This window comes from Dipodomys merriami, unplaced genomic scaffold, assembly GCF_024711535.1.
Source record: "Dipodomys merriami isolate MVZ:Mamm:240054 unplaced genomic scaffold, mDipMer1.0.p SCAF_6, whole genome shotgun sequence".
Taxonomy (NCBI): Eukaryota; Metazoa; Chordata; class Mammalia; order Rodentia; family Heteromyidae; genus Dipodomys; species Dipodomys merriami.
The window spans coordinates 74,835,927-74,862,616 of record NW_027206179.1 but is presented as its reverse complement, the minus strand read 5'-3'; the positions used below and the strand labels follow the sequence as shown (position 1 = coordinate 74,862,616).

Here is a 26,690-nt window from a genome sequence, read left to right as displayed (position 1 = left end):
GAGGGAGCTGCTAATATGAATGTGTCCTTCCCTCCAGTTCATAAAATGAACTATTAATATTACTAGGTCAATCTCACATTAGGACTTCCTTATTTGTTCAAAAGCAAATCATAGCCTCATTCTCATTGATTCATGATCCTTTTTTAAAATAGAAGTTAGGCTCTCTGTGATATGGCCTAAATTTTTTTTTTGCTGTACACTGAGTTTGCCTCAGCCTCAACCTGAATGCAGATCTTCACAGGCTTTCTCTTTGTTTCTCCCTGGATTTTTGGGAGAAAGCTCTATGTAATATAAATATGCTTCTGTTTTCTATTACTATAATAAAATTTGAAGCCTGGGATTAAAAAAACACACACACACACAAATCTTTAGCAAAGGGTTAAAAAGAGCTGGAGAGAAAGGAGGCTGGAGGTTGGGGGAGTTACCAGCAGGTGGCATATGTCCCTTCCAAGAGGTGGTGCATTTGGTTTCAGCCTGGAATCTCCGAGGAATTAAGGGTGACTGCCAGAAGTCAATCAAGTGCCATAGCACTTCAATGCCGCGTGTATGAAGTCACAAGTTCCACCCTGTTTCCTAGGCTACCACACTTCTGCACTGCCACTTTAAAAGACTACCTCCCTCCTGGTATTACTTCCGAACCCCACATGCCCTTTCCTTTCTGCAAGCCCAGTCACTGTAAGAGACCCCTGTAGAGACATCAAGCCTTTAGTGCAGAGCAAAAATAAAAACAAGGCCCCCACGGGGCTGGAGCCAAAGCCTGGGGAAGGCAGTGCTATTTTATCCATCTCCCAGGCTCTCTGCCCTTCGGTGACGGATGTTTTCTGTATCCTCACTACCGTGTGCAAACTTTCTGGCCTGGGCACCCTGTGAGGGCCGCAGAGGGCAGGACCTAAACTCACTCTCTTGCCAGCCTGTGTATTGGCTGGTTTGCCACACCACGAGCTGCACAAGGACACTTCGATGGTACCAAGGCTCAGATTTCAGCTGCCACCTATTGGCGTGCTGGCTCTAGGCGCCACCTAATTTGGGATTCAAATCAGCCATAGCCCAATCCTTCTCCCTTATATGACCATTCATCTTGTCCATCATAAAAAAGACCCTTTCCCGTAAAATCTTTCCTCGGACTTGGCTATTTAGCGCTGAAATCTGGGTTCTGGGAGTATGACGGTGAAAGGCAGCAATCCTCGTCTGGGGGCAGCCGGTTCGAATCCACCTCGCTCCACCTCTGACTGGCAGTAGCGACCTCGGTTAGATGCGTTCCTTCACTTCCTCCGTTGGAGGAAGGAAGCAATCTTTCCCCTGACGGAGTTGTTGGGTTTAATGAGGTAATTTATGTAGACTCCCTAGGCCGGCTTCCGGGTTCCTTGTAGGAATTTAAATGCCAGAAGGCCTTAAATGTGGGCTGAGCCCCTAGTGGGGGAAAACCAAACCAACCAACCAACCAACCAACCAAACAACAACAACAACAACTGCCTTATGCAAGGAGGAAATCCTGCGTGAAACAGCCCCGAGTGGCTTTCCTCTCCGCGATCTCAGGATTCCGTCAATCACGTCGCTCAAAACCCTTCTCGAGCTACAATCTCCCGGGTGGAAGGATATTCCGAGGGGCTCGAGGAGGATTGCGGGGCGGTTGCGGGGCTGGGCGCCGGGCGAGGCGGAGCGGGCGGGAGGGGCGGGCGGGCGGAGGCACATGCGCGCTGCCGCCGCCGCCGGCCTCGGCTTCCCGGGGACAGGAAACCTTTAAGACCGAGCCGCCGCCGCCGCCGCCGCCTCCCCGTCCACCCCCCGCTCCGCGCGCGCCCGCCCGCCCGCAGCCTCCACCCGCTCTCCCGCGTCGTTCGACCCAGCACTCTGCAACGGCCGGGAGCCCGATCTGCGGTTTTCCCGCCCGGGAAAGGCCGTGACCCTCCCCGCAGGAGCGGCGGGGCGGGGCGGGGCGGGGGTGGGGGGGTCCTGAAGAAGATGGCGACGCCGGGGAGCGAACCCCAATCTTTCGCCCCTGCTCTGCACCCCCATCATCATCCCCACCACCACCACCACCATCACCTCCACCAGCACCACGGCGGAGCCGGAGGCAGTGGCGGGGCCGGGGCCGGCGGCGGCGGGGGCTTCAGCCTGCCCTTGAACCGGGGTCTGGAGCGCGCGCTGGAGGAGGCGGCCAATTCTGGGGGGTTGAACCTCAGCGCTCGGAAACTGAAGGAATTCCCCCGGACCGCGGCCCCCGGGCACGACCTTTCGGACACGGTGCAGGCAGGTGAGCGAGACACGGGCGGGCCGGCCGGGGCTGCGGAGGGCACGTCCTGCCGAGCTGTCTGTCTGTCTGTCCTGCCTTCCCGGACGCGCTGGCCCACCTGCGGCCCGGCTGTGCTTTCCGGGCTGCCCCGGGGGCTGGTGATCTCCCGGGTGGACGCGGGAGGAGCGGGCGCTGCCAAGGGGGGCACGGGCGGTTCGCCCTCCCCGGCGGTGCCGGTTCCCCTCCCGCCCCGGCTGAGGGGCCGCGGGGCTGAGATTCGCACGCGGGCGGGCGCGCACGGGGCAGTGGGAGGTGTCGGCGGCGGCTCGGGTGCGGGGCCGCGAGCGCGGGCGGCCGCGTCTGTGCGCCTCCCCCCCCCGGGGCCTAGGTCAGACCCCCTTCCCTCTCTCTGCGTGGAGGCATCGGTCGCATCCACCCAGACAAAGGTGGCACGTCCTCGACCCCTCCCAGGGCAGGGGCGCGCTGTGCCCACAGCGGCCCCCGGGGCGAGCGCATCGAGCCGGCCGGGCCACTCGGGGCGGCCCGCGAGGAAGTGCCGGGCCCTGGCGGCCCTGCGCCTGTGCGAGCACCGCCGTCGCCTCGGCTCGTCGCGGCTCCCAGCCGCCGCCTGTCGCCTTCGGAAGCCATCGACTCCTGGCTGTTCACCGAGCCGTCCAACTCCCCGGGTTGGACTCGCGGGTTCTCGGTGAACCCCGACCTTGGTGGCGCCCCCCCCCTCCTTCACACCTCCCCTGGCCGAGCGGCATGGCGTTAGTCAATGAAAGTAATTAAAGCGAGCCGGTTTGCCTGTGTGAGCCCGGCAAGTTGCAACTCGCGCCCGCGAGCAGCCAGCGATTTCAAGTTATGTCATGTGTTGACATATTTCCGAGACGTCTGCTCGCTCTTCGGTCGTTGGGGTTTGTGGGCGCGGGATCCATAAACAGGAAGGAGGCGGGTGCGCTGGGATGGGGGGGGGCGGAGGAGGAGAGGTGGGGAGGGGGGGTCCTTGAGATCCGTACAGAACTGACTTGGTTTCCGACCATCTGGTTCCGCTCCTCGGAAGCCAGGGCTGGCATCCTGGCGGGCGCCCAGCGTTTTCCACGGTAATGGGTGCCCCCATTTTGGAGACACTACCCAGACTTCTCCTGTCATCGCCTTTTGGGACGAGTGTCAAACCCCTCTGGGATTGCTGTAGAGCTCAGCTCAAGGTCTGCAGGCCTTCTGCCCTACGGGATGAAGGAGGGGGAGCAAGGGAGTCCACCTGAGTGGCTTTTAGGAGGCCCTTTTAGTCCCCTCCTTTAATTCAGTAAACGTTTATAGGGCCCTAATGAATATTTAGTTAGAGATTTGTGTTGAGGGAAGGCAAAAACCAAACCAAACACTCCCCCTCACCCCCCATTAAACTTTGATGTTTGGATTTTAGGGATATTTGGGAATGAGCCACAAAAAGGGAATTTCCAGAGTGGAGGTCTTAACAGCTGGGGGAGGCTGTTCTGACAGGACTTCTTCATTACATCTTCTTACTCAGAAGTTATTCCCCGAATCCCCTGAATGGTTGACTTAAACACATCTGGTATTAAATTCTGCTCCCCTAGTGTACCACGAATTGTGGAATGACTGTGTAGGTCTACAGAACACAGAGGCAGGTGTGACCAGAAGTAATAGGTGTTTGTACAGTGCAGAAGTCTACGCGGACTGCCTGAGGTTCTAGAAAGGTAAAAGGAAGTTCTTACATTTGGTTTGCCTTGGGAATGTGAATTGAAGAATGATATTGTTAAGGAGTGGATGGGGATATATCTTCATTGTCATTTTGAGTTATCCATAAACTGGAAAGACTATAAATAGACTGTAAATAGAGACCTTGTCCAGGCAAGAATACTGAAACATGGCATAGAAAATACTCAGAGATATCACACTAGTTGGTGAACTTAAGGCCTCTGCTTGGTTGACATTACTTTGAGAAGACAGTAAGTGCTTTAAAAGCAGGAACCTCTGTTTTCTGATAAAATCTAGCTGTGTGAGATGGATGCTTAAACCTTGTCTCCTCTTTGCTTGCTTATGGCCAGCTTGGGTTGTGGATTTTGTTGGATTTTAATTCCGAGTCTCCCTTGCTCATATTTAGTGATTAGAAAATTCTAACTAGTCAAATTTAAAGGCTCTATGTTAATTGCTCCAATCTGGGACAGAGGGACAAATTTATAGAAACTTAAGACAACCCATTAGTATTCAGTGTTGACAATTTCTACATCTTGAGTTCTAGAACAATGGAAAGTTTCAGTAGTAATATATTCACTAAAGATAGCTTACAGAATGTCTCTTCAAATCAGAATCGCACACAAAGATCCTTAAAGGTCTTCACATAAACTTTGCAAGACAGAGCCACATAGAAAGTTTATTTTTTTTTCTCCCTGTGAAGTTGTATAGTACAGGCCATTTGGTTTATGCCTTGTAAAAAGTACCTTTTGGCAGTCACCTCCTCAGAATTGCACTCTTGGGCATTGTAGAGGATCTGAAAAGAGTTGGAAAATAAGGTGTAAACACAGAAAAACAAAGGCCCTGAGCTGCTCAGTAGAGGTCCAGGTTGTCACTCAAATGCATAGGAAAAAAATGTCTCAGGCTCTTATTCAAAGCCTATTAGTTTATATATTTCTCAGTCAAAGTAAGTTTTGCTGTGAGATTCTAGTCTTTTAGCAGATGAGAACATGAAAGTGCAGAGGTAGCACTGCCCAGAGGGACCAGACAGCTGTGATTAGGCCTGACTGTGTGCACTTGGTATGTGCTGAGTATTTGGTCCGCATTGTCCTCACTAGGAGCACCTCACTCACCAGTGGGGAGACCAGGATGGAGAAAAGTTAGGTAAAATACTCAAGATTATATATTTTATTGCCTGGGAACCAGTGCTCCCAGTGTTTATGGTCTTGAACATATCCTGTGAAGCCTGAGGGAATAGCTTGGGAGGTGGAAAATTGGAAAGAGTCTCTGGTTGTTCGTTCATCCTTCATTCATCTCCAAAGTATCTACTGTGCTCCATCCACTGTTGTGGATTACAGACAGCAATGACCCACCGAGAATTCCTGTATTGTCTCTCCTATGAAATTTTCATCCTTAGTATCTGAGGGAATATGGTTCCAAGAGAAGGTCAGGGCAGAGGAAAACCAGGAATGCTCAAGGTAAATAAGAGTTCAGTGGTGGATTGTGGATGTTTGATTTATCTTTCCCATAAAGCTGCCTGACTGATGCTAAACGCATGCTGCCTTTCAACAGATCTCACATTTTCACTTCATCACTTCACTTAAGCACATTTGCCTCTACCTTGACTTTATTAGAGCGTCATTTGTTCTTTAGGAGAAATCTAAGGGCAGAGAAGCTGCAAGCAGATCATACAATGATTTAAACAAAATAGGGATCTATGGACTGAGAGCTTTTTTTGGAAATTAAATTTTTTTGAAATTTCTTTTGAATTTAAAAATTTTATGATTTTTTTGGACCATGCTTGGTCAAACTCATGTGTAACAAATCTGTGAGTAAGGTGGGCTTGCTTATTCGGTTGGAAGGAGGGATGGAGAGATAAGTGAGATAATTTTGTTAGATAAGTAGGGGGAGTTTTAAAATGATGCAGTAGTCCGATTTACATACACTTTAGCTGGATTGTAGCAAGAACATAAATGACTAGTAAATATAAACTGAAGCATAAAATTGGGTCAGATAAGAAGAGGTACACAGATAAGCACATCAGTAAAGCAACTTAAAAAAAAAAAGTAGTGTCATTTCAAATGGAGAAGTTCAAAAGGGGTTTGTGTAATTGAAATAAAGGAGCCTAAGGGCTGGAAATGTGGCTTAGTGGTAGAGTACTTGCCGAGCATACATGAAGCACTGGGTTTGATTCCTCAGTACCACATAAACAGAAAAACCCAGACGTGGCTCTGTGGCTCAAGTGATAGAGTTCTAGCCTTGAGCAAAAGAAGCTCAGGGACAGTGCCCAGGCCCTGAGTTCAAGCCCCAGGACTGGCACAAACAAACAAACAAAGAAAAACCTGAATCAGGAGGGAGAAAAGTAATGTAGGCTGACTGCCTGAAGTTCTAAGAAGGTAAAGGAAGTTCTAGAACGGTAAAGGAAGTTCTTGAACTTGCTTGACCTTGGGGAATGTGAATTGAAGAACAGTATTGTTAAGTAGTGCACAGGGTACATCTTCATTTTTGTTTTGAGTTCTCTGTTTGCTGGAAAGAGTATATAGGAAATGCAGAGCTTGTCCAGGCAAGAATGGTATAAAAAATACTCATTGAATATATGTGTGTGTGTATATGTTTGCTACATGCTAGGAAAGTTCTCTACTGAGTTAGCCCTGGTTGTGTGTGTGTGTGTTTTAAATTTGGGAGTGGGGAGTTCCATAGTAAATGATCCCCAAGAAACAGTTCCAGGAAGCTACTGGAGCTGAAGCAGATAACGGTAAGTTTCCACTATAGTACTGATAGGCATTGTGTGCAGAATTCGGAGGAAAGGTCATTTCTGTGAAGATGGTTAGGGCAGACTTCCACAGCAGAGGCAGGATTCAGATCAGGTTTTGCAGGATGGGCAGGATTTGGATTAGAGTGCCCATGGTCATTTTGTGGCTGGAAAGACAGTTGTAAGATGTGGATACTCATAAGACAACATGTTGGAAATGAACTTTACAGCTCGGGGGTGGGGGAGGCGTTGGAGGAGGGATAGTGGGAGAAAAACGAGCAAGGGGTAACAATGTTGGACAAGAAATGTACTCACTACCTTATGTATGCAACTGTAATGCCTTGTACATCACCTTGCCAATAAAATTAATAATAAAAAGAAAAGCTAACTAGAAAATACATGCAAAATTATGCAAGCTAATATTTTTACCATATAGTCAAATGTTAGGTTTACTTGATTCTCATAATAAGAACATTAACAAAAAGATGTGGGGTGAAACACTGTCACTAAGATTCTAAGACTCTAGGCATGAAAGCCTGTCCTCAGGTTGTGTCCTCCTACTCCACAGCTTAGGACTTTTAGGATGTTTTGTTAGAGGACTCTGGAAGTGGTTGCAGCTTGTAGGACTAGCATTCTAATCTGCCTGAGCTGTACCTACCTAGATTCGAAGATTTTTTTTCCCCTGTGATTTTTAGATAGTCTTTTTTTTTTTTTTCTGGTACTGGTAACTAGGACTTGAACTCAGGGTCTACATGCTGTCTCTCAGATTTTTCCACTTTAGGATGATGCTTTACCACTAGATCCACAGCTCCACTTCTGGCTTTTGGTGATTAATTGGAGATAAGAATCTTAGGACTTTCCTGCCCGGGCTTAATTGGAGATAAGAATCTTAGGACTTTCCTGCCCGGGCTGGCTTTGAACTGTGGTCCTCAGATCTCAGCCTCCTGAGTAGCTAGGATTACAAGTGTGAGCCATTAGCACCCAGCTTACCTGATGGATTCTAACTTTTCTCCAACTCCCATCCTCTCGCCGTCCAGATCCACTGGTCCAGGTAAAGACATCGGTCTACTTTTGATAACATGCTTTGTTACGTAATTTGAAAAGATTTCTTACTATTAAGTGCAATGAAAATCCACGTTTTCTTAAAATCTGTGTTCTTTTATAGTTACCATTATTTTCCTGCTATTAGTTATTAATGTTCACTGTCACTCACATCTGTAGTAGTTACTATTGAATAAATGTCTATGTTCATTACATGTATTCCAGATCCCATCCATCCATACACTAGTAGTTGTATCCTTCCCTTTCTCATTCATATTTCTTCTGCGGTGCATTTTTCCTTGTTAATGTAGATGGGACTTCTGTTGTTTAAAGCTTTTAGAACCACCATGACTCAGTATATACAGTCATGTCTTTTATGTGTCTCTGGCATGTCAGAAACAATTTCTATCAACATGCATGCTTGTCTTATTATTTGCATCATGGTTACTTTCTTGAAAAGACAAGAGCAGACAAAAATCATATTTCTAGAATAATAACATGCTGTTATAGGCCAGGAAACATCTGGGGATTTTTGTTCGTGCTAATTTACAGTAGAACAGCTTCCAAGTTTGGTCTTTGTCATTAAACACATTCTGTCAAATAGTTAGCAGTCATTGAAATATCTTATTTGATTTTTGGAAGGTGAGATACCAGTTAACAGTTTTTACTTGAGTTACTTACTAAGAATATTTCTGAGTTGCCGCAGCAACTTAGAAAACAGTAAGGTTTTGATACAGCATTTAAAGGGTGGGTAGATGCTGTTTTGAAAATCCACACTAATGAAGATCAGTTCAAAGGTCTACTTCCTGGCCCTCTCAGTCCTCATGTGTGCAAAGGCCTTTTCTGCTCCATTTCTCAATTTCATTGTTGCTTATATTTACATGTAAGTTGTTCCCTCTCTTGCTGGTATTTTCGTATCCTCTGATTCCCTTCTACCTACAGTCCTTTGGGGGAAAAATTGAAGCTGGGTAGTATTTCTTTACAGTTACTGTTTCTCCTCAAGTGCTGTATGATGAGTGGGTGCTTTTCCAGAGACTTAGTAAATTAAACTAAATGGCAAAAATGATACAACTTTACTTAAGGTGATTATGGGTTCTTTAAGCCACAACACTTGAGCTTTTCGTGTGAGTCTCACAAAAACTTTTTTTTTTTTTTTTGGGTCCGGTCGTGGGGCCTGAACTCTGGACCTGGGCACTGTCCCTCAGCTCTTCAGCTCAAGGCTAGCGCTCTACCACCTGAGCCACAGCGCCACTTCCGGCTTTTTGCTTATGTGGTGCTGAGGAATCGAACCCAGGGCCTCATGCATGCAAGTCAAGCACTCTACCACTGAGCCACCTTCCCAGCCCCTCACAAAAACTTTTATGAGGCAACTTGGCAGATTTTGTTGAGCTTTTTTTTTTTCTTTGTTTTTTTGAAAATTGGCATTGGATGAACCTGGCCTGGGCTTAGGTCTGGTAATACCACCGACTTGCCCACCGATGTGGGGACTACTTTAATGGTTGTGTCACTAGTTAGGATGAAGGTGGTTCGGTGTTAATTGTAGAGACTGTTTCAGGTTACAAAATTAGAATCTAGAATAAAAGTTGAAAGTTAAGAGACAAAACTCATTCCCTATTTATATAAGGAATGCTTTTACTTAGGCATAGCCTAGTTCCTGATATTACTCCTATTCTTTTGTTGCATGAAATACTTTTTTTTTTGCACCATAATTTTACTGTGATAGTTGTGTGTGTGTGTGTGTATGTGTGTGTGTGTGAAAGAGAGAGAGAGAGAGAGAGAGAGAGAGAGAGAGAGAGAGAGAGAGAGAGAGAGAGAGAGAGAATTGGAGAGATAGAGGAATAATTTAATAAAACAACGCAATGAGTTAACAAACCAAAAAAGAGAATGCAAGAATGAAAAGAAAAGAAATAATAGAGAAGTCAGAATTCTCAGTAAGACTTAGTTTAAGAAACAGGCCTAACACAATAGACTCAAGTAAGAAATATGTTATTCTTCATTTTAATTGAGGAGTTAGGGATATTGCTTTCATATACTGTAGTAAGAAATAGTGCATTTGGAAACCGTCTGTTCCCACAAAGTTATTCAAAAATAAAGTGAGACTGTTTACATGAGTGGAAAGTTGATGAACTGTGAGAATTTGGCTTTTTCTCTTGCTTACCCCAGCAATGCACGAGAGGGAAATGCCTTTTTAGTCACATTTCTGCATATATTCTTTTTTTTTTTTTTTTTTTTTTACCAACTCTATTTTCCTTTGTTCACCAAAAAGAAGGATATTGCTAGGGGAGGAAGAGGCTTAGATAAGAGAATAGTATGTTTGATTTAACAGAAGTACTTCATTTTTTTCTTAAAAAGAAATGACTTTTTATGTCAGTGTGATTTTGATGCTGAGGCAGCTCTATTTTTGGTACCTGAAACTCTCAAACTTTTTTTTTGTTGTTGGTTTATTTAGGAGTAGTATTGGAATTTGAACCTAGGGCCTATCGTGAGATAGGCAAACCATTCTACAAATTTTGCCACATTCTCAGCCCTTTTAAATGACAGAAGTTTATTTATTTATTTTATTGGAGTTTAAAATCAAGGCCTTGCACTCAATAGCAGGTGCTCTACTACTCTAGCCCTTTTTATTTTTGTTGTATTTCTAAATAGGGTCTTGCTGTTTTTGAGGATGGGGGGGAGGTTGGAGTTGGTTTAGATTGCAAGGTTGGAGTTGGTTTAGATTGCAGTCCTCCTATTTACCCTTTCTGTGTATCAGATGATACATAGTTACCAGTGCACCTAGCTTTTTATTGGTTGAAATAAAGGTCTCATGAACTTCTTTGCCTAGGCCTGCCTTGGGTCAGGATCCTTAGCTTGCTGATCAGCTATGATTATAGGCATAAGCCACCATATTTGATTGTGGCAGAACATTTTTAAAAAAGTGATCAGAGAGGGTTATTTGACAGTGGATTTTTCTTAATGCTTTTCTTTCTTTTGCTCTTTTCAGTAATCCCTGTGCTAGGTTGGTTAGCTACCTCAGAAGGTCATGAAATGAAACAGAACAGGAGGCCTTCACCTTAATAGTTCTTGAATTTCTTCTCTGCATAGGGAGGGCAGAAAGAGGCTCCCATTTTAGTTTTTTTTCTAACTCTGTGGCTGACTGTGTGGCTTTCTTTCTTGACAGCTGACCCCTGAAGTGTGGTATATACGGTCTTGCTGCAGGCTGGGTTCCTTTCATATTCTTATCTGTTTTTGATGTTTATGCGCTTCAGCATGAATGTGTCTTACAGCATCAGTACGCCTGACCTGGTCCACTTTAGCTTAGCTCTGATTTAACTCCTTTTATATCTGCAGGCAAAAGAAACAATTTGAAGATAGCATCATGAAAAAACAATGGGACTTTCCCTCTCCTAGATTGTCTTCATTTTGCTTTTCCAAGTTGTGCACCACATGTTCCCATTCTTTACCACCTTATGGGGTTCGGTGTACCCCACTTTTCATTTCATCCTGTTTCAGTCTTAGGGAAACAAGTTGCCCCTTCTTGTGTGTGTCAGCATTGAAGTGAACACAGCCCAAGACATCTTTGTAGTATTTCCTTGTGTGTTTTGCACTATATTCCCCCCCCTTCCCTTTTTTGGTACAGTAATCTCCCTTATCCATGGTTTTGCTTCCATGGTTTTGGTTACCTGCATTTTCAATTACCTGTGGTTAACCATAATCCAAAAATATTCAATTGGAAATTCCAGAAAGAAACGAGTCATACATGAAAATGATGAAATCTAGCACCATCCTACTTGGGACATGAATCGTACGTTTGTGCAGTGTATCCATTCTCTATATGCTACCTGCCCATGACTCACTTAGAAGCCTTCTTGCTCATCAGATTGGCTGATGAAGTAAGTTAGGGCTTGTGTTCACACAGCTCTTATGGAATAGCCTAAGGCAACATCACAGTATCCACATCATCTCACTTTGTCTCATAGGCATTGCGTCACTGCACAAAATTAGTAGAAGAGTGAATGTGATACAAGAGGATACTGGAGAAAGAGAAAGGTCACATTCATATGTTATTACACTATATTGTCCTAGTTGTTTTATTTAGTTAATTTCTTAATGTACCTCATCTGTCGATTAAACTTTGTCATAGATAGGTATGTGTGGGATGAGACAGTGCAGATAGAGGTGTCAGAACTAAGCCATGTTTTCAGGCATCCACAGGGGCCCTGAGTGTTCCCCTGTCATTGAAGGGGGGGGTGTGTGCCTGTATTTTACCCAGTGTAGGCTTTGCTCTCTTTTATTGGCCTGTGAGATGGGCTGTACAGGGACTTTTCCTGATTGACACAAATGCTTTCTATTTCTAGCATGGAAAGAGCTAGATAATCAACACTGTTTATCCATCTTCTCCTTGATTTTGCCCTTTGCATTCCTTATCTTGAATCTACCCTGAAGCCATTTCTTCTTTTTCCCTATGAGTTGATCTGAGTTGACTTTTTTAGACCTGACTTTATTTTTCTCATACTACATGTTTTCTTTTCAGTATTTCAGAATTTCTCACTATTACCCACTGTCTTAGTCTGCTGGGGCAGCATGACAGAATTCCATATACTGGATTTAAAAATTGGATGTCACCTGGCACCAGTGGCTTATGTTTATAGTCTTAGCTATTTAGGAGGTTGAGATCTGAGGATTGCATTTCAAAGCCTACCCAAGCAGGAAAATCTGAGACTATAATCTCCAATTAACTACCAAAAAAGCCGGAAGTGGAGCTGTGGCTTTTGTGGTAGAGTGCCAGCCTTGAGCAAAAAAGCTCAGGGATAGTTGTTCCCACGGTCTGAGTTCAAGCCCCAGGACTTGTATAAAAAAACAAAAAGTCAAGAGACTTTTTGGGTGCCTATGGCTTATGCCTGTAATCCTAGCTACTCAGGAGGCAAAGCTGTGAGGGTCACTTTTCAGATGCAGTCCAGGTGGACAGCTGTGAGAGACTCTTATCTTCAATTAACCAACAAAAAGCCAGAAGTGGAAATGTGGCTTGAGTGGTAGAGCACCAACCTTGAGCAAAGAAGCTAAGAGACAGTTCCCAGGGCCTGATTTCCAGTTCTAGTATTGGTTAAATTTTTTTTTTTTTGAATCTGTTGAGTCTAAAAGACCTGAGTCCAAATCTTACCTTTCTCTTATCATAATGTGTCACTTGGGTAAAATAACTTAAGCCCTAAGCATTGGTTTTCTCACCTGAAAGATGGGAATAATAACAGTACTCACCTGGTAGAGTTGTGAGTGTGTGCTTATGTATAAGAACAGACAGTTATGTCCAGTGATTTTCTGGTGCCGGGTTTTTATTCAAGTGCCTTATATGTGAATACAGATATTAAATATATTTAATACATTTGTTACTTTATTGCTTACCTGGTGTTCTGTTTTAGCCATTGTTAACTATGCCTTTCTGTTGAAGCCTGAAAGAGAAGGGTTTAAAAACCTAGAAGCCATCTTTTTTTTTTTTTTTTTTTAATCTCTCTCACTTAATTGCTGAGGACCTGAGGCCCAGAGTGTTATTCATTTGGCCAAGGTCATCCAAAGTCAAGGGGTATAGGGTGCCAGGGCCAACCATATTGAAGAGCTTCTCTTGTGCTGCATAGGAATGGATGAAGACTTCTGTCTCTTTCTAGAGTTCTCAGGTCACCCATGTAGCAGGACCCTCTGAAAGAACAAAAAGTACTATCAAATCTTCACTAACATCTGCATCAAAGCTGGGGAGAATATAAGTAAGACCAACAGAACTTGTCAGCTAAACATGTTGGTTTAGAATTTTACTGCCTGTGGTTTGGGAGACATGTATGGGCCCCTTGTAAATTAGATTCCAAGCACTAAACACAGCCATCTTGGGCAGACCCTGACTTTCAAACTAGAGGCCACAAACATCTTTTAGATCCATCTTTGTGTTGTAGAACTTGCAAGTTATTTTCCTGTGGAAAGACATAGTAACTGGGTGTTTAGTTTTGTTCCAGCTTTCATGTTCTTGGTGGTTTCTTACTGTGTTTTGGGAAAGTACAAACTCAGTTCTGACATGGTATCCTGAGGTCTAAGGAGTGGATATCATTCCACGAACTTGGCTTCTGCATGTGAAAGATGGTTCTCCCCTCAGCCATTCCTCCCAGGGATCAGAGGGTCCCCACTCTTCTCCCTGTCCCCTTGATGGGAGGGCCCAGTACCTAGGGGAACCTTCTACACTGGAATGGAGAAGCCAGGGTTGGCATAAATCAGGCTCTCTGGTTGGTTGTGCAAAGAGGATTGGGTGAGCCAACTGAGATTCACATACTTCTATAGTTAATTTTTATATCTAGCATAAAGTCACCCTGTTTATTCTAAAATAGGAGGCAAATTATTGAATCTCTGTGAAGCTGTGGGTTGTAATTTGTTAAATAGCTAAAATGCTCCTTCTTGCTTGAGTGCTGTATTGAGTCATGTGGTAACATGAAGTACTTAGGGCAAGTCTGGTCCTGATAAAGTGATGGACAGGAGTCCTTGATACCCATGGGGGTTATGTGGTGCAATTGTCTTCAGTTGCATCAATAAATTGGAAGTTGTGAACTTACCATTGGCATATGAAGTGAACTGTGATTTGGTCCTGGCGCCACAGGAACTGAGTGAGCTTTACTTCCCTGTGTCTTAGTTTCCTCATTGTAAAATTGGAGACTATAACCCTAGTATTATTGTGGGCAGTAAATAAATGTATATTCATATACCGTACACATAGATGTGATTTCCTCCCCCCCCAAAAAAAATCAGGTACTTAGTTAAGTGCCTGGCACTGATTTTGCTATTATCCCAAGATTTCCTATTTTTTAAAAAAAATATGCAGTCTCACAAGGTGTTGGAAAAGTAATTACCTAGAAATATTGTGACATTAATAAAATAATCACACCATTCAGACAACCTGGGTGTGCGCGTCTGAGTGTGTGTGTAGGTGTTACTTCTATTTTCTGATAGTCTGGGGAAGATGGCAGAGGAGGCAGTGTTTATTATTCCTCATGACAGGTACACCTGGATGGTGAAATAGTTTTCCTTGGGTGATGCTGATGTCTTGTTATCCTTCCTCAGTTTGACAAAGGTTCCTGGGTCTCTCGTTGGATTGTTACCTAGCTCCCCACCCCAATCTACTCCTTTGGAGTTGACATATTAATGAAGACTGGGAGGTCCCAACATGAAATTTTCACAGTGGGAGTTCTGAGGTAATATACCCTAGTAGCACAGTAATGATGTATCGTAACTGAACAGTGACAGGCAATTATAACCTAACTATAGTTGGGGAAACCTGATCTCTCTCTTTTTTTTTTTTTTTTTTTGGTGCTGATTCTGGTGCACGAACTTGGGGCCTCTGTTCTCTTGCGTGGCTTTTTCACTCAAAGATGACGCTCTGCCACACTTGCTTTTTTTAGCTTTCTGGTGGTTAATTGGATCTAAGCTTCTCACAGACTTTTCTGCATTCTGGTCTTTCTGAAGTGGATTCATGGTTTCAGTGTGAGTTCTCTGTGGTGTTTCTGTGTCTCATATCCTTTCTCCCCGCTCTCTGCCTGAAGCCTGCTTATAGTCTGTTAATAATGTGGTAAGTTGGATTGGAAGAGCTCCTTCATCTTTGGATAAAGGGGTTCAGCTCGTATCCTATCACTTTATGTGTAAAGTCTCCATGACTCTCTTACTTTTGAAGAGATCAGGAGGTCCCTGGACATCACCATAGCTGCTCTTGGCTGCTCATAAGTTGTGTCAGCCTACGTCTGAGCTGGGCAGTCTGGTTATACCTTTTGCTTTGGTCTATGTAATATTAGCACCCTGTTTTGACATACCTGGATTGGAGGAAGTTCTGAAGTCATCTCACATGTTTAACATGGTAGGTGGCAGATGTCATTTAAGACTGAAGTTGAAATGAAGACTAGGGAGATGTGATTTATCCGTGTTCCCCAGCCAGCTTCGTCACATCAGGTCCTGAACTGGACTAGTTATCCTGGTCATCTTTGTCATCTGTCTCCACTGCTGTCCTTTGAAAGAATTACAGTAGGTGGCTGGCTCCTTTTTGACTTTCATACCAAGAAAATCAGTAAGGCCCTTGACATTTGTTTTAGCTAGGAAAATAGAGTATTAATTTTAAAATTGTGAAATATCAAACTTAGAGAAAGCAAGCTATATACTTGTAGACATCAGTTCAATAACAATAATAAAACAAACCTAGGGACATGAAGCAGACAGACAGAACACAAGCTGGAGGTGAGGGGACCTTGCCTGGTGAGGGGCCCCAGGCCTGTGGTGATGGGAATGACTTTTTTTGTGTGTGTGCATGTGTGCTGATCCTGGGGCTTGAACTCTAGGCTTAGGCGGTCCTCTAGCTTCTTTTGTGTTCAAGGATAGTACTCTACCACTTGAGCCGCAGTGCCACTTCTGGCTTTTTTCTGAGTAGTTTATTGGAGATAAGAGTCTCTCAGATATTCCTCTCTGGGCTGGATTTAAACCGTGATCCTCAGATTTCAGCCTCCTAAGTAGCTAGGATTACAGGCTGAACCACCATTGCCAGGCTGATGACCTTCGTCTTGGTTGTAACCCTGGGTGCACAGGAGTGTGTGTTTGCTAGTACTCCATACTTAGAATGGGTATACTTTGTTGTACATAACCACATTTTTCTAGAGTAAAAAGACACCTCTGTAGACCTTACTTAGCAAGTAGAACATTTCCAGTAACTTGTTAGCTCTCTGCTTATTGCTGATTCTTCAATTGACAAATTGTTTGAGAACACAGAATAATGGGAGTTTTATGGCTGAATCAGTGCCTACTTTGAGAAGACTATTTAAAAGACTATTTCTATGTTAGTAACCAAGATCTTCATTTTCTTTCTTTTGAAATAGCATGTGACCACTGTGTAATGTTACTCATAAAATTCTCTGTTTATAACATGTACATTTTATTTGATTGATGAACGAAACTAATGCATAGGACCACTGGCATGATGTTACTAACCCAGTCCAAGGAAGCCTGCTGAATGCCAGCCACTATAGACATGCTTTTATACCTCCCTCTCAGCCCATATGATAGGTATCACTTAATTTTCCTCACAGGCAAAACTAAGGCTTATTGATGCTAAGCAGCTTGTTCAGAATCTTCATACACAAGTGGAAAAGCCCGGGTCTGCACCCCAGTTGTCAGACTGAAACGTCCCACCAAGCATACCATGATTATGAGTTGCCCTTTGCTAGGCAAGTGGAGCACTTTGGCTGGCATCTCTGAGTGGATCCTGAGGCCCTGGGACCATGTGCCTATCTGTTCCTTCTAAGCCACAGCTGTGCCCTTGCACACTCCCTGCCCACACCCTCCTGCCTGCTGCCCAGGCTCAGCTGCTGGAGAGCAGGCATCTAGGGCCTCTGGAATCTGGCGCCACCCTGTTTATCTTCAGGTTCCTCTTACCCTCATCAAGGGCCTCCCTGGCTCCAGCTGCCTTTCTCTTTAATGGTGCCATATGTTCCAGGTTAAGTGCTTCTACTTTGCCTTTGATCATACCTTTCCCTTCCGCTTTGCATTTGCCAAATAAAAGAAGACAGAAACCAAAACAACAACAGACCCTCCCAAGTTCTCCAGTCCCTCCAGTCATCTCAAAATCCCAGCTCCTGCCTCTTCCTTGGTACCTCAGACCCCAGCCTCCCTCCCCCCACATTGTGGTTGGTAACAGGCAATTTATAGTGCTTGAGGTCATTCTTAATTGAAATGTGGAGGCACAGTGTACTGTGGGGTTGAACATGCTAGGCAGGTGCTTCACCACTTGAGCCACTTTCCCAGGTCCTTTAGTTACTTTTCAGGTACAGTTTTGTGTTTTTGCCAAGGGCTGGCATCAGGCCGATATTTTTCTACACCCCCCTCCCCCATACCTCCTGCATACCTGAGATGCCTGATGTGTACCCATTCTGATGGGTACACGTTTGCTCAATTTCTGTCCAGGCCTAGAATTGTGAGCCTCTGGATCTCTGCTTCCTAAGTAGCTGGGATTACAAATGTTTAACCCCTGACCTGGTCAGTATTAGTGTTATTTGTTGAGTCAAATATCATACTTCATGTGCCTGTTCTCCCTTAACTGTCTTAGGAGACAAGTCCTCATTTTCTTTCCAGTTTCAAGAAATTTGAGGCCCAGAGAGGAATGCTCAAGATCTCATAGCTACTAAATGGCAAGATAGATTCAAATCATGTGACTACTGTTTGCAGATTCATTGCAAATGCCCCCGGGGGAACAGAAGAGAAATGGGACAGACTTTCATAGCACGTGGTGAAGGTTATTGGGACAAAAATCTCACGTGGTCTTGGCCCTAATGCTAAAATCATCCACTCTCCAAAGGCTCTGTTGAAACAATTAGCTCCACATTACAAAGCTGGTGTGCAGAGAGTTCTTCACTGTTCAGGAGAAACACCTTGCCATCCTTCTACAATCTTTTCAGGGCCTGGCAACAGAGGCTCTTTTAATAATGTTAAAAACATGACCTTAGAAGGAGGCATCTTCAAGCAGGGAAGAGTAGAATTCATGAAGTGTTGGATTTGTGGCTCTGTGGGAGACTGCTTGCCTGGGTAAACACACACAAGGCATGGGTTTGATTCCAGCACCCCAAACATAACAATGAATAAATAATGTTAATGAAAGTGAGTTGGGGTTTTAGAAGATGCACTGTAAAACATGGACAAGGTGCTACAGATCATTGAGCACAGCAACCACAGAAGGTTTACTCTTGGAGAAATTTCCACAGAAGGTTTACTCTTGGAGAAATTTATACTTCTGTTGTAATGCACGAGTGTCTAAGATTAAGGAATTGAGGCCTGGTGCTGCTGGCTCATACTGTAATCCTAGGTACTTTGGGTGCTGAGATCTGAAGATTGGCACTTGAAGCCAGCCTGGACAGGGAATTTGGTGAGATTCATTTCCAGTTAACCAGCAAAAAGCCAGAAGTGGGAGTGTTGCTTAAGTGGTAGAACATTAGCCATGAGCAAAAAAGCCAAGCAAGAGTGTGAGGCTGAGTTCAAGTACCAGTTCTGGTGTATGTGTGTGCATGTGTGTGTGTGTGTGCGCGCACACACACACACAAAGTTAGGGTAGCTGATTTAATATCTCTGTTCAGATTCTTGAGGTGCTAAGTTGTTAGCCTTTTAGATTTGTCTTCTTATTGGCCATTTTGCTGCCCTCACTAACTGCTCTTCTCAAATACATAGTAAGTGGTAGTAGAGGATTGCCCTGGGCTTCCCACTGGTGAATTGTGCACTACTGTAGTTCACCTGAGAACTCATCCTGTTGGGCAATTTACTATTTTAAAAACTCCAAATTCTTCTCATGTATTACAAGGGTGTGGTAGTGTATGTCTGCAACCCCAGCACTTAAGGAGGCTGAAGTGGGAGGATTGTGAATTTCATGCCATCCTGAGCTACACAGCAAGTTAGAAACAACCTGGGGCACACAGGGAGACCTTATCTCAAAAGCAAATAAATAAAACACACCACTACCAAGGAAACAAAACAAAAACCCCTCCAAATTACAAGAAAAAAAGGAACTTCTTTATGTTCCAAAATATATAAAGATTTGTTAGAATTTGGAAGATTGTAACTCCTTTAAATGCCCAGACATCTTGTTGGCGATGCTACTGGCTGTTAAGGCAGGTGACCCAGCAGTATTAGAGGACAGGTCTGCAGCAGGTATAGTTTTTCAGCCTGGGAATACATCCCCGATTTTCAGTTTTAGAGCAGAGTGTTTCTGTGGGTATTGTGTGCCAAGAGAGCAGTTGTCAGTGGTATTCACAGAGTTGTGTGCCAGGGAGATTCAAATGGTGCTGGCCAGCCCTGTCATTTATACACTGTCTTTTGTGTTCTTAAGAACTAGAAAAGAGCTAGATATGTACACTGAGGTTCTCAAAGTGGGCTGGGCATAGCATGTCCAAAGGCAACTTAGTTCTCTAGAATTGCATGGTGTATGAAGCTGCCCTCAGACAAGGAAATGGCCAAGTGATCATGAGTGTGTTTGCTGGCACACATGCTTTTCTTGCAGTGATGGTGATAAATCTCAACAGATCAATGGGCTTGGAGTACAACACATCAAGGACAAATCTGGATCCATTGTTTACAAGGTGCAGTTCATGCACCTGTCTGAGCCTCTGAATCCTCATTTATCTGTAAAGTGAAATTAATAATACTTATGTCATTATCATTGCTGTGATGATAAAACTATCAAATTTTAAATACATGGCCCTTGGCTTACATGCATGCATGCATGCATGTGTGTGTGTGTGTGTGTGTGTGTGTGTGTGTGTGTGTGTCCTGTGTGTATGTAGCTTGTGTGCATGTGAATATGTGTTATTGCTAGTAGCTGTCTTTTGAATTGTGATATGTATACAAGAAGAGCTATTTTTGGAGAGGAAAGGTCTGCTTATTCTTCCTGATCCCTTTACCCTCTATGCTCGGGACTTGCATCTGTCTCTGTCACTAGGAACACATAGCCCCTGGCTGGTACAGCTGTCTCTCTCTTTCCTTGGTCTGCCAGCTCAGAGATGAGGCCACTCTCTGACCTTGTACCTGTATTTCATGCTTCTGTTCTGGCCATAGAGCCAGCCTGGAGCTCTCTGGCTGCTCTTGGAAGGAAGGACTTGGAATCTGTGTCCCTGAAACACAGGTGCAGAACTTCTAAAGCTGTAGTTCTCTGACCAGGCCCATTTTGTTGTACTTAAAAACTTTTGGCAACACTTCTTTCTGTAAGCTTTGGGGCTGTGATTTGGACCATGACCTACCATATGGCATGGTGTCTTAGCTCTTGGTGAAATGGGTGAGTGAGAGAAAAGAAATGGATGGGAGCTGGGTGCTAGTGGCTCACACCTATAATCCTAGCTACTGAGGAGGCTAAGATTCTGAGCATCTCAGTTCAAAGCCAGCCTGGAGAGGAATGTCTGTGAGACTCTTATCTCTAGTTAGCCTCCAGAAAACTGGAAGTGGCACTGTGGCTCAAAGTGGTAGAGCACTAGCTTTGAGCAAAAGAGCTCATGGACAATGCCTGTACCCGAGTTCAAGCTCCACCACTGACAGAAAAGAAAAAAAAAAAAAAAGAAATGGATGGAGACTAGAGAACAGGATTGTCTTAAAACTAATTCTGTATGTGCAGTAGGAATACCTCAGAGTGGCGAGACTTAATGGATAGAGGTACAGTTTGGAAAAAATTGTTTATAACATCTTTCAATTGTATTCACTAGAGAGAAAATGGTCAACAATTCTTCAACTTGCCAGGTGCTGATGGCTCATGCCTGTAACCCTAGTTAGTCAGGAGGCTGAGATCTGAGGAGTAAGGTTTGAAGCCAGCCACAGCAGGAAAGTCTCTGAGACTCTTAACTTTAATTAACTACCAGAGTTGAAAGTGGAGCTGTGACTCAAGTGGTAGAGCACTAGCCCTTAGTAAAGAAGTTAGGGGACAGCACTGGGGCCCGAGTTCAAGCCCAGGCATGCACACGTGTGCGCACGTGTATGCGTACACACACACACACACACACACACACACACACACACACACACACACACACACACACACACACACACACACTCCTCAACTCATAGGGTTATAAAGAAGGTAAGTGAGAGGCTAGTGTTAGCAAAGACTTCCAAAGGCTTATTTAAGTTCTACGCCTACATCCCATACTTTATGAACTAAGGGGTGCTCTTATTTTATTCATTAATTAATTAATTTATATAGCAGGTAGTCATTATCTAGTATGTGAACTGCCCATGAACTTGTTCCTTCCCCTTGCCTATCACTGTCTGGGTTAAAGTGTTAGCAGTATGCTCAATGGCTTGGACTACCTTGTCTGGGGTTAGTATCCCTGCTTCCTCCATACCCTGGCCAGGTGATCATGGGAAAGTTATATAACTTATTTGTTAATTGGAGATATGAAAACTTATTTGTTAATTGGAGATATGAATTTCATGGACTTTCCTGACTGAGCTGGCTTTGAACCAAGATCCTCAGATCTTAGCCTCCTGAGTAGCTAAGATTTTAGGTATGAGTCACTAGCACTTGGCCCTTTCCTAATTTTAGAACATTTCCATCTCAGTTTTACTCATTTGTTCATCTTTAGTCTTAAACAAAAAACTAAATGTTACTCATTTAAGAGATCTTTAAAAAGTCAACACATGTAACTTAAAACTGATTACAAAACACTTGTTTACTTTTCCTTACCTGGCATTAGTTTATATTTTCTTTTTCTTTTTTCCCCTCATTGTTGGTATATAGAAATATGTATTGATTTTTCTAACCTTTTCCTTATCTGCTTAAATAAAGTCAGCCAGCAGAATTCTTTCTGGAAGTACACACCTATGATTTTTAAGATTCTAAGAATCTAAGATTTCTGCTTTGTCACAGTCTTTGGATGAAGTTTATGCAAAACATTTATAAGTGTATACTTGAATATTACAATAGCAGATTCTTGACTTGTTGAAATTCATGGAAAACACTAAACTGCAATATGCTTGATGGTCAGAACCACCTTTTTGAATGTGTGTGTATGCTGGTTCTAGGGCTTGAATTCAGGGATTGCGCTGTTTTTTTTTTTTCTTTGTCGGTCATGGGGCCTGAACTCTGGGCTTGGGCACTGTCTTTCACTCTTCAGTTCAAGGCTAGCGCTCTACCACTTGAGCCACAGCACCACTTCTGGCTTTTTCTGAGGAATGAAACCCAGGTTCCTCATGCATGCAAAACAAGCACTCTACCACTGAGCCACCTTCCCAGCCCCATTGAGCTTTGTTTTTATGCTCAAGGTTTAGTTGCTCTACTGCTTGAGCCACAGCTCCACTTCTGGCTTTTTGGGGTGGTGGTGGTGATTAATTAGAGATAAGAGTTTCATAGACTTTCCTGCCCAAGCTGGCTTTGAATTGCAATTCTTAGGTCTCATTCTCCTGAGTGGCTAAGATTATAGACCTGAGCCATTGGCAGCAGGCCCACCTTCTTTTAATAGGAATGCTTGTGAGAATCTGCTCTTCTCTTCCTTGGTCTTCCTGGATCTGTTCCACCGGGGAATGGCTGGCCAGATGCTGTGCTACTAGACCCCTCCATAATCTCAGAACAAAGCTTCTGTTCTCTGTAGATTAGGGGTCTTTTTAGGCATGGAATTTAAGCTCTGCTGTGCACCCCAAATATTGGTGAAGACTAGTAGTTTAGAGTCACAGAAACACAAGATATGCATATGGAAAACTAAATAAAAAACCCTTAGTGTGACCTCATGGTCTGGCCATTGGATTGGGTCAGGCTTGGGAGGACTTTTTGTTTTCATGTGTTAGGTCCATAAATGATTTTTTTTTTCGGTCGGTCGTGGGGCTTGAACTCTGGGCCTGGGCGCTGTCCCTGTGCTCTTCAGCTCGAGGTGAGTGCTCTACCACTTGAGCCACAGCGCCACTTCTGGTTTTCTAAGTGGTTTTATTGGAGATAAGAGTCTCATGGACTTTCCTGCCCGGGCTGGCTTTGAATTGGGATCCTCAGATCTCAGCCTCCTGAGTAGCTAGGATTATAGGTGTGAGCCACTGGCACCCGGCTATGCACAAATGATTCTTTCTGTCCATTGTGAAGGATGTATGTGTAGCACTACAGATGCGTGTAGTGGAGGTAGGAGGTAGGAGATGATCTCCTTTCTGACTTGTAAAAAAAAAAAATCTCAGGCAGGGATTTCCAAGCTCCTGAGCTTGGGGTTTGCAGTTTTCTGTTAACTAGATGTGAGCTCTGCCCTAGGTGAAAGTAGTTGGAGATCAACAATGCATGCTTTTGGGATGGACTCAGATGGAATTGAATGATACAGAAATGGTTTATCTATCATCTATGCCCAGCTTATGTTTAGAGCTAGGTAACCTCCTCATCCTTGAGCCCAGGCTTCTAGTCTAGAGGGAGGGAATTTACACTGACCTCAGTGAAGGAGGAAAGTTCTGGAAGGGTTGATACAAACCAGTATGATCTCCAAAAGCAGCTAATATTTGACTTTGGAATGCATTTTTATTTTTGGTGGTGGCTTTGTCTCCCTGGGTTCTGACTGGACAAACGTTGGAATTAGCATTCCTTAAGCATATGCTTTTATGGCCAAAGAAAGTGGCAGCCTGGAGGCGTGCTGGCAAGGCAGGGAGAGCCAGCTGGATTAGACATTTGCCATGGCCCTTGTGTTTATAGACCTCGCAGGGCGGCCACCCTAAGCCAAGAAACAAGAAACCACAGGCACTCTGGGCCGGGCTGTCACACATGGCAGCCGACTTTATACTAGTGTTCCCATCACACAGGCCCTACATCAGAATGGCTTTAATTTTTTTTTCCCCTTTAGAGTCAGGTTGTTAATTGTAAAACTTGTCAGATTTTTTTTTTTTTAAATTTGTCAGTCGTAGGGCTTGAACTGTGGGTCTGGGTGCTGTCCTTCAGCTCAAGGTGAGCGCTCTACCACTTGAGTCACAGTGCCACTTCCAACTTGTCAGCTTTTAAATGAAACAATTTAATGACTTTTCTTTTACTTGGGAGTCCTAGCTGAAACCAGTGGCTGCTAAACTTATCTGTGTGCATTTTGTGACTGACCAAAGAGGGTTGTCACAATATGGTCCCACTGCTCTGGTTGATTAGAGAGCTTTGACTTTATCTACTTGGGATCATTCACTTGATTAGAGACTGTCATTACATGAGTACAGTCCTTTTGCCATATCAAGTGACGTAAACCTAAGAGTGATATCTCATTGTATTTGCTGGTCATACCACGTCAGTTGTGTAGATTGTGACTGTGTCCTCCACGGGATGCAGATGGGGGTTGAAAGCATGAATGAATGAAACTAGTGATGTCTGCTAAGCAACACCTTAGCAGTTGTGTGGAGTGAGAGAAAGTATTGACTTCTTGTTGGAGAATGCAGTTGCCAGCAGTTTTATCATTAGTGAGCTGCTTCCCAGTAACTGAGCTGGAGAAGAAAAAGAAAGAAAAGAGGAGAATGATAGGAAATTTTAAAAGTCTTGTGTTAGTTTTAGGTGCTATCTGGCAAGTGTCATTTAAGCTTGCTTAGAGACCGAGAGATTAGGGGGTCATGTATGGTATGTTTGGTTCTATTCTGTGGAATAGACACTGAACACAGAAGGGCAGAAGTGTCCAGGAAATAGACCCCCTTTCATTTTGGCTTCTAGTTTCCAGAGAGCAACCAAGAGAGAGTCTTTATTGGACTCCTGGATCTAACTAACCACATGCACATGTGGCTGCCCTTCCAGGTCTAGCAGTGGGGAGATGGATTAGGTGTGGAAAGGAAGCCTTCATTTTAAATCTCCTGGCTGTGGTTAGCTTTTAGAACCAAACTGAACTGTGGCATCTGTGTTGAATTTGGAAGAGTAGAAGGGCTATGCGCTTTGTGGTGCCCACATGATGAAAGTCTCCATGACTTAATACTGCTCAACCCAGCCTGAGAGTTTGCAGACAAACAATAGCCTGCATCCCTGATGGGCCCAGGGCCTGGGTGTCACCTCCTGTAAACATCATTGTTGTTCCAGAGTGGCAGAGAGGGAGAGATGACACATTGGTAACAGCTGGAGGAGGATCTCAAATTTGGAGGAAACTCAATAGACTGGAGCCTGGTAATATGGACAAAAAAAGCCTTTGTCTTTCCTGAGGGACAGATCCAGAGCATCTTTGAGTAGCAAAATAGCAGAATTTTAGCTGGAAGTAGCCAGTAAATTCTTCATAGCCTATCCTTGGTCCTTAGGATGCTGTTGAGAACTGAATCCATTTGGTGGTCCGGTGGTCTGCAAGTTTGTGCAAGCAACAACTGTGGCTTGGATTTTGGAGACATCTGAATTATGTGGTCAGATGTGAACATCTGTTTGCTGGCTATTCAGCGTGTGGCCCTTAACTGGAAACTCCACTCTGGTGGAGCTCCCTGAGTGGGGTCAGGGATGACAGAGCATTCTCTTAATGAACAAATGTTTAACTGCTACAGGCAGAATGCAGCCTTCCAGTTCTGCAGGGAACACCCATGACTCATAAAAGTTCCATCCCCATGAAGAGCATTCTGATTTTTTCCCCCTGGTATGAAGGTGGTAGGGGAAAAGCAGAAGTTTGCTGGTCAGGAAGGACTGTGGCTTTAAGTCCTTAAACATAAAATGGACCAGAAGACAGCTTTTTTTGATATCTTGGTCTAGCTATCAAGCAGGTAGGATGTTAACACACTCCACTGCAGATCTGATTATGAGCAAAAGTTGCAAACTGATTTGCTCCCGAGAGTGACCTACAGAATACAGATTAACCTTGACTTTCAGTAGTCATCTGTTTGATTTGTGAGGAGAGAACCATCCTAGAATTCCATGAACGTGGTATCCATCAACATTCATATTAGATAGATTGAGTTGGACATGGTGGTGCATACCTATAATCCTAGCATTTGGGTTGCTGAGGCAAGAAGAGAGAGAGTTGGAAGCCAGCTTGGGCTAAACCTTGTTTTTAAAAGCACACATAGGAGTGCTTGTGTGTATATACACATGCATTAGGTGGGCTAAAATGCTTTAACTTTGGTCTGTGGAACTTTTTATTACAGCTTAGTAGCTAGTGGTGGAGAAAAGATGAGTTTTCTTGGTCTGACTTCTTCTTAGGCTAAGTTGATTAAGCCACACAAACACCAGCTCTTTTCCTGGCTTTATCACTTTGAATTTGATAATATGGATGATAAAAAGACAATATCAAGCCGGCCGCTGGTGGCTCATGCCTGTAATCCTAGCTACTCAGGAGGCTGAGATCTGAGGAAAGCCAGCTGGGGCAGGAAAAGTCCATGAGACTTTTATCTCCAATAAATCACCAGAAAACTGGAAGTGGCGCTGTGGCTGAAGTAGTTGAGCACTTGCCTTGAGCTGAAGAGCTGAGGACAGTGCCCAGGCCCAGAGTTCAAACCCCATGACTGACAAAAAATAAAAGATAATATCATCTGGCACCACTGGCTCACACCTGTAATTCTAGCCAATTA

General features: G+C 44.1%; 1 protein-coding gene across 5 annotated transcripts in view; it reads left to right on the top strand.

Annotated features, from left to right (window-relative positions):
• Positions 1-1,739: 1,739 nt before the first annotated feature.
• The window catches only part of Lrch1 (leucine rich repeats and calponin homology domain containing 1), a 170,071-nt gene continuing 145,120 nt past the window's right edge, over positions 1,740-26,690 (top strand). For all 5 annotated transcript variants that reach the window (XM_070003215.1, XM_070003212.1, XM_070003213.1 and 2 more), the window contains exon 1: positions 1,740-2,254. In XM_070003215.1, coding sequence (XP_069859316.1) covers positions 1,963-2,254 — 292 coding nt within the window. In that variant the 5' untranslated portion in view covers positions 1,740-1,962. The remainder of the gene's footprint in view (positions 2,255-26,690) is intronic.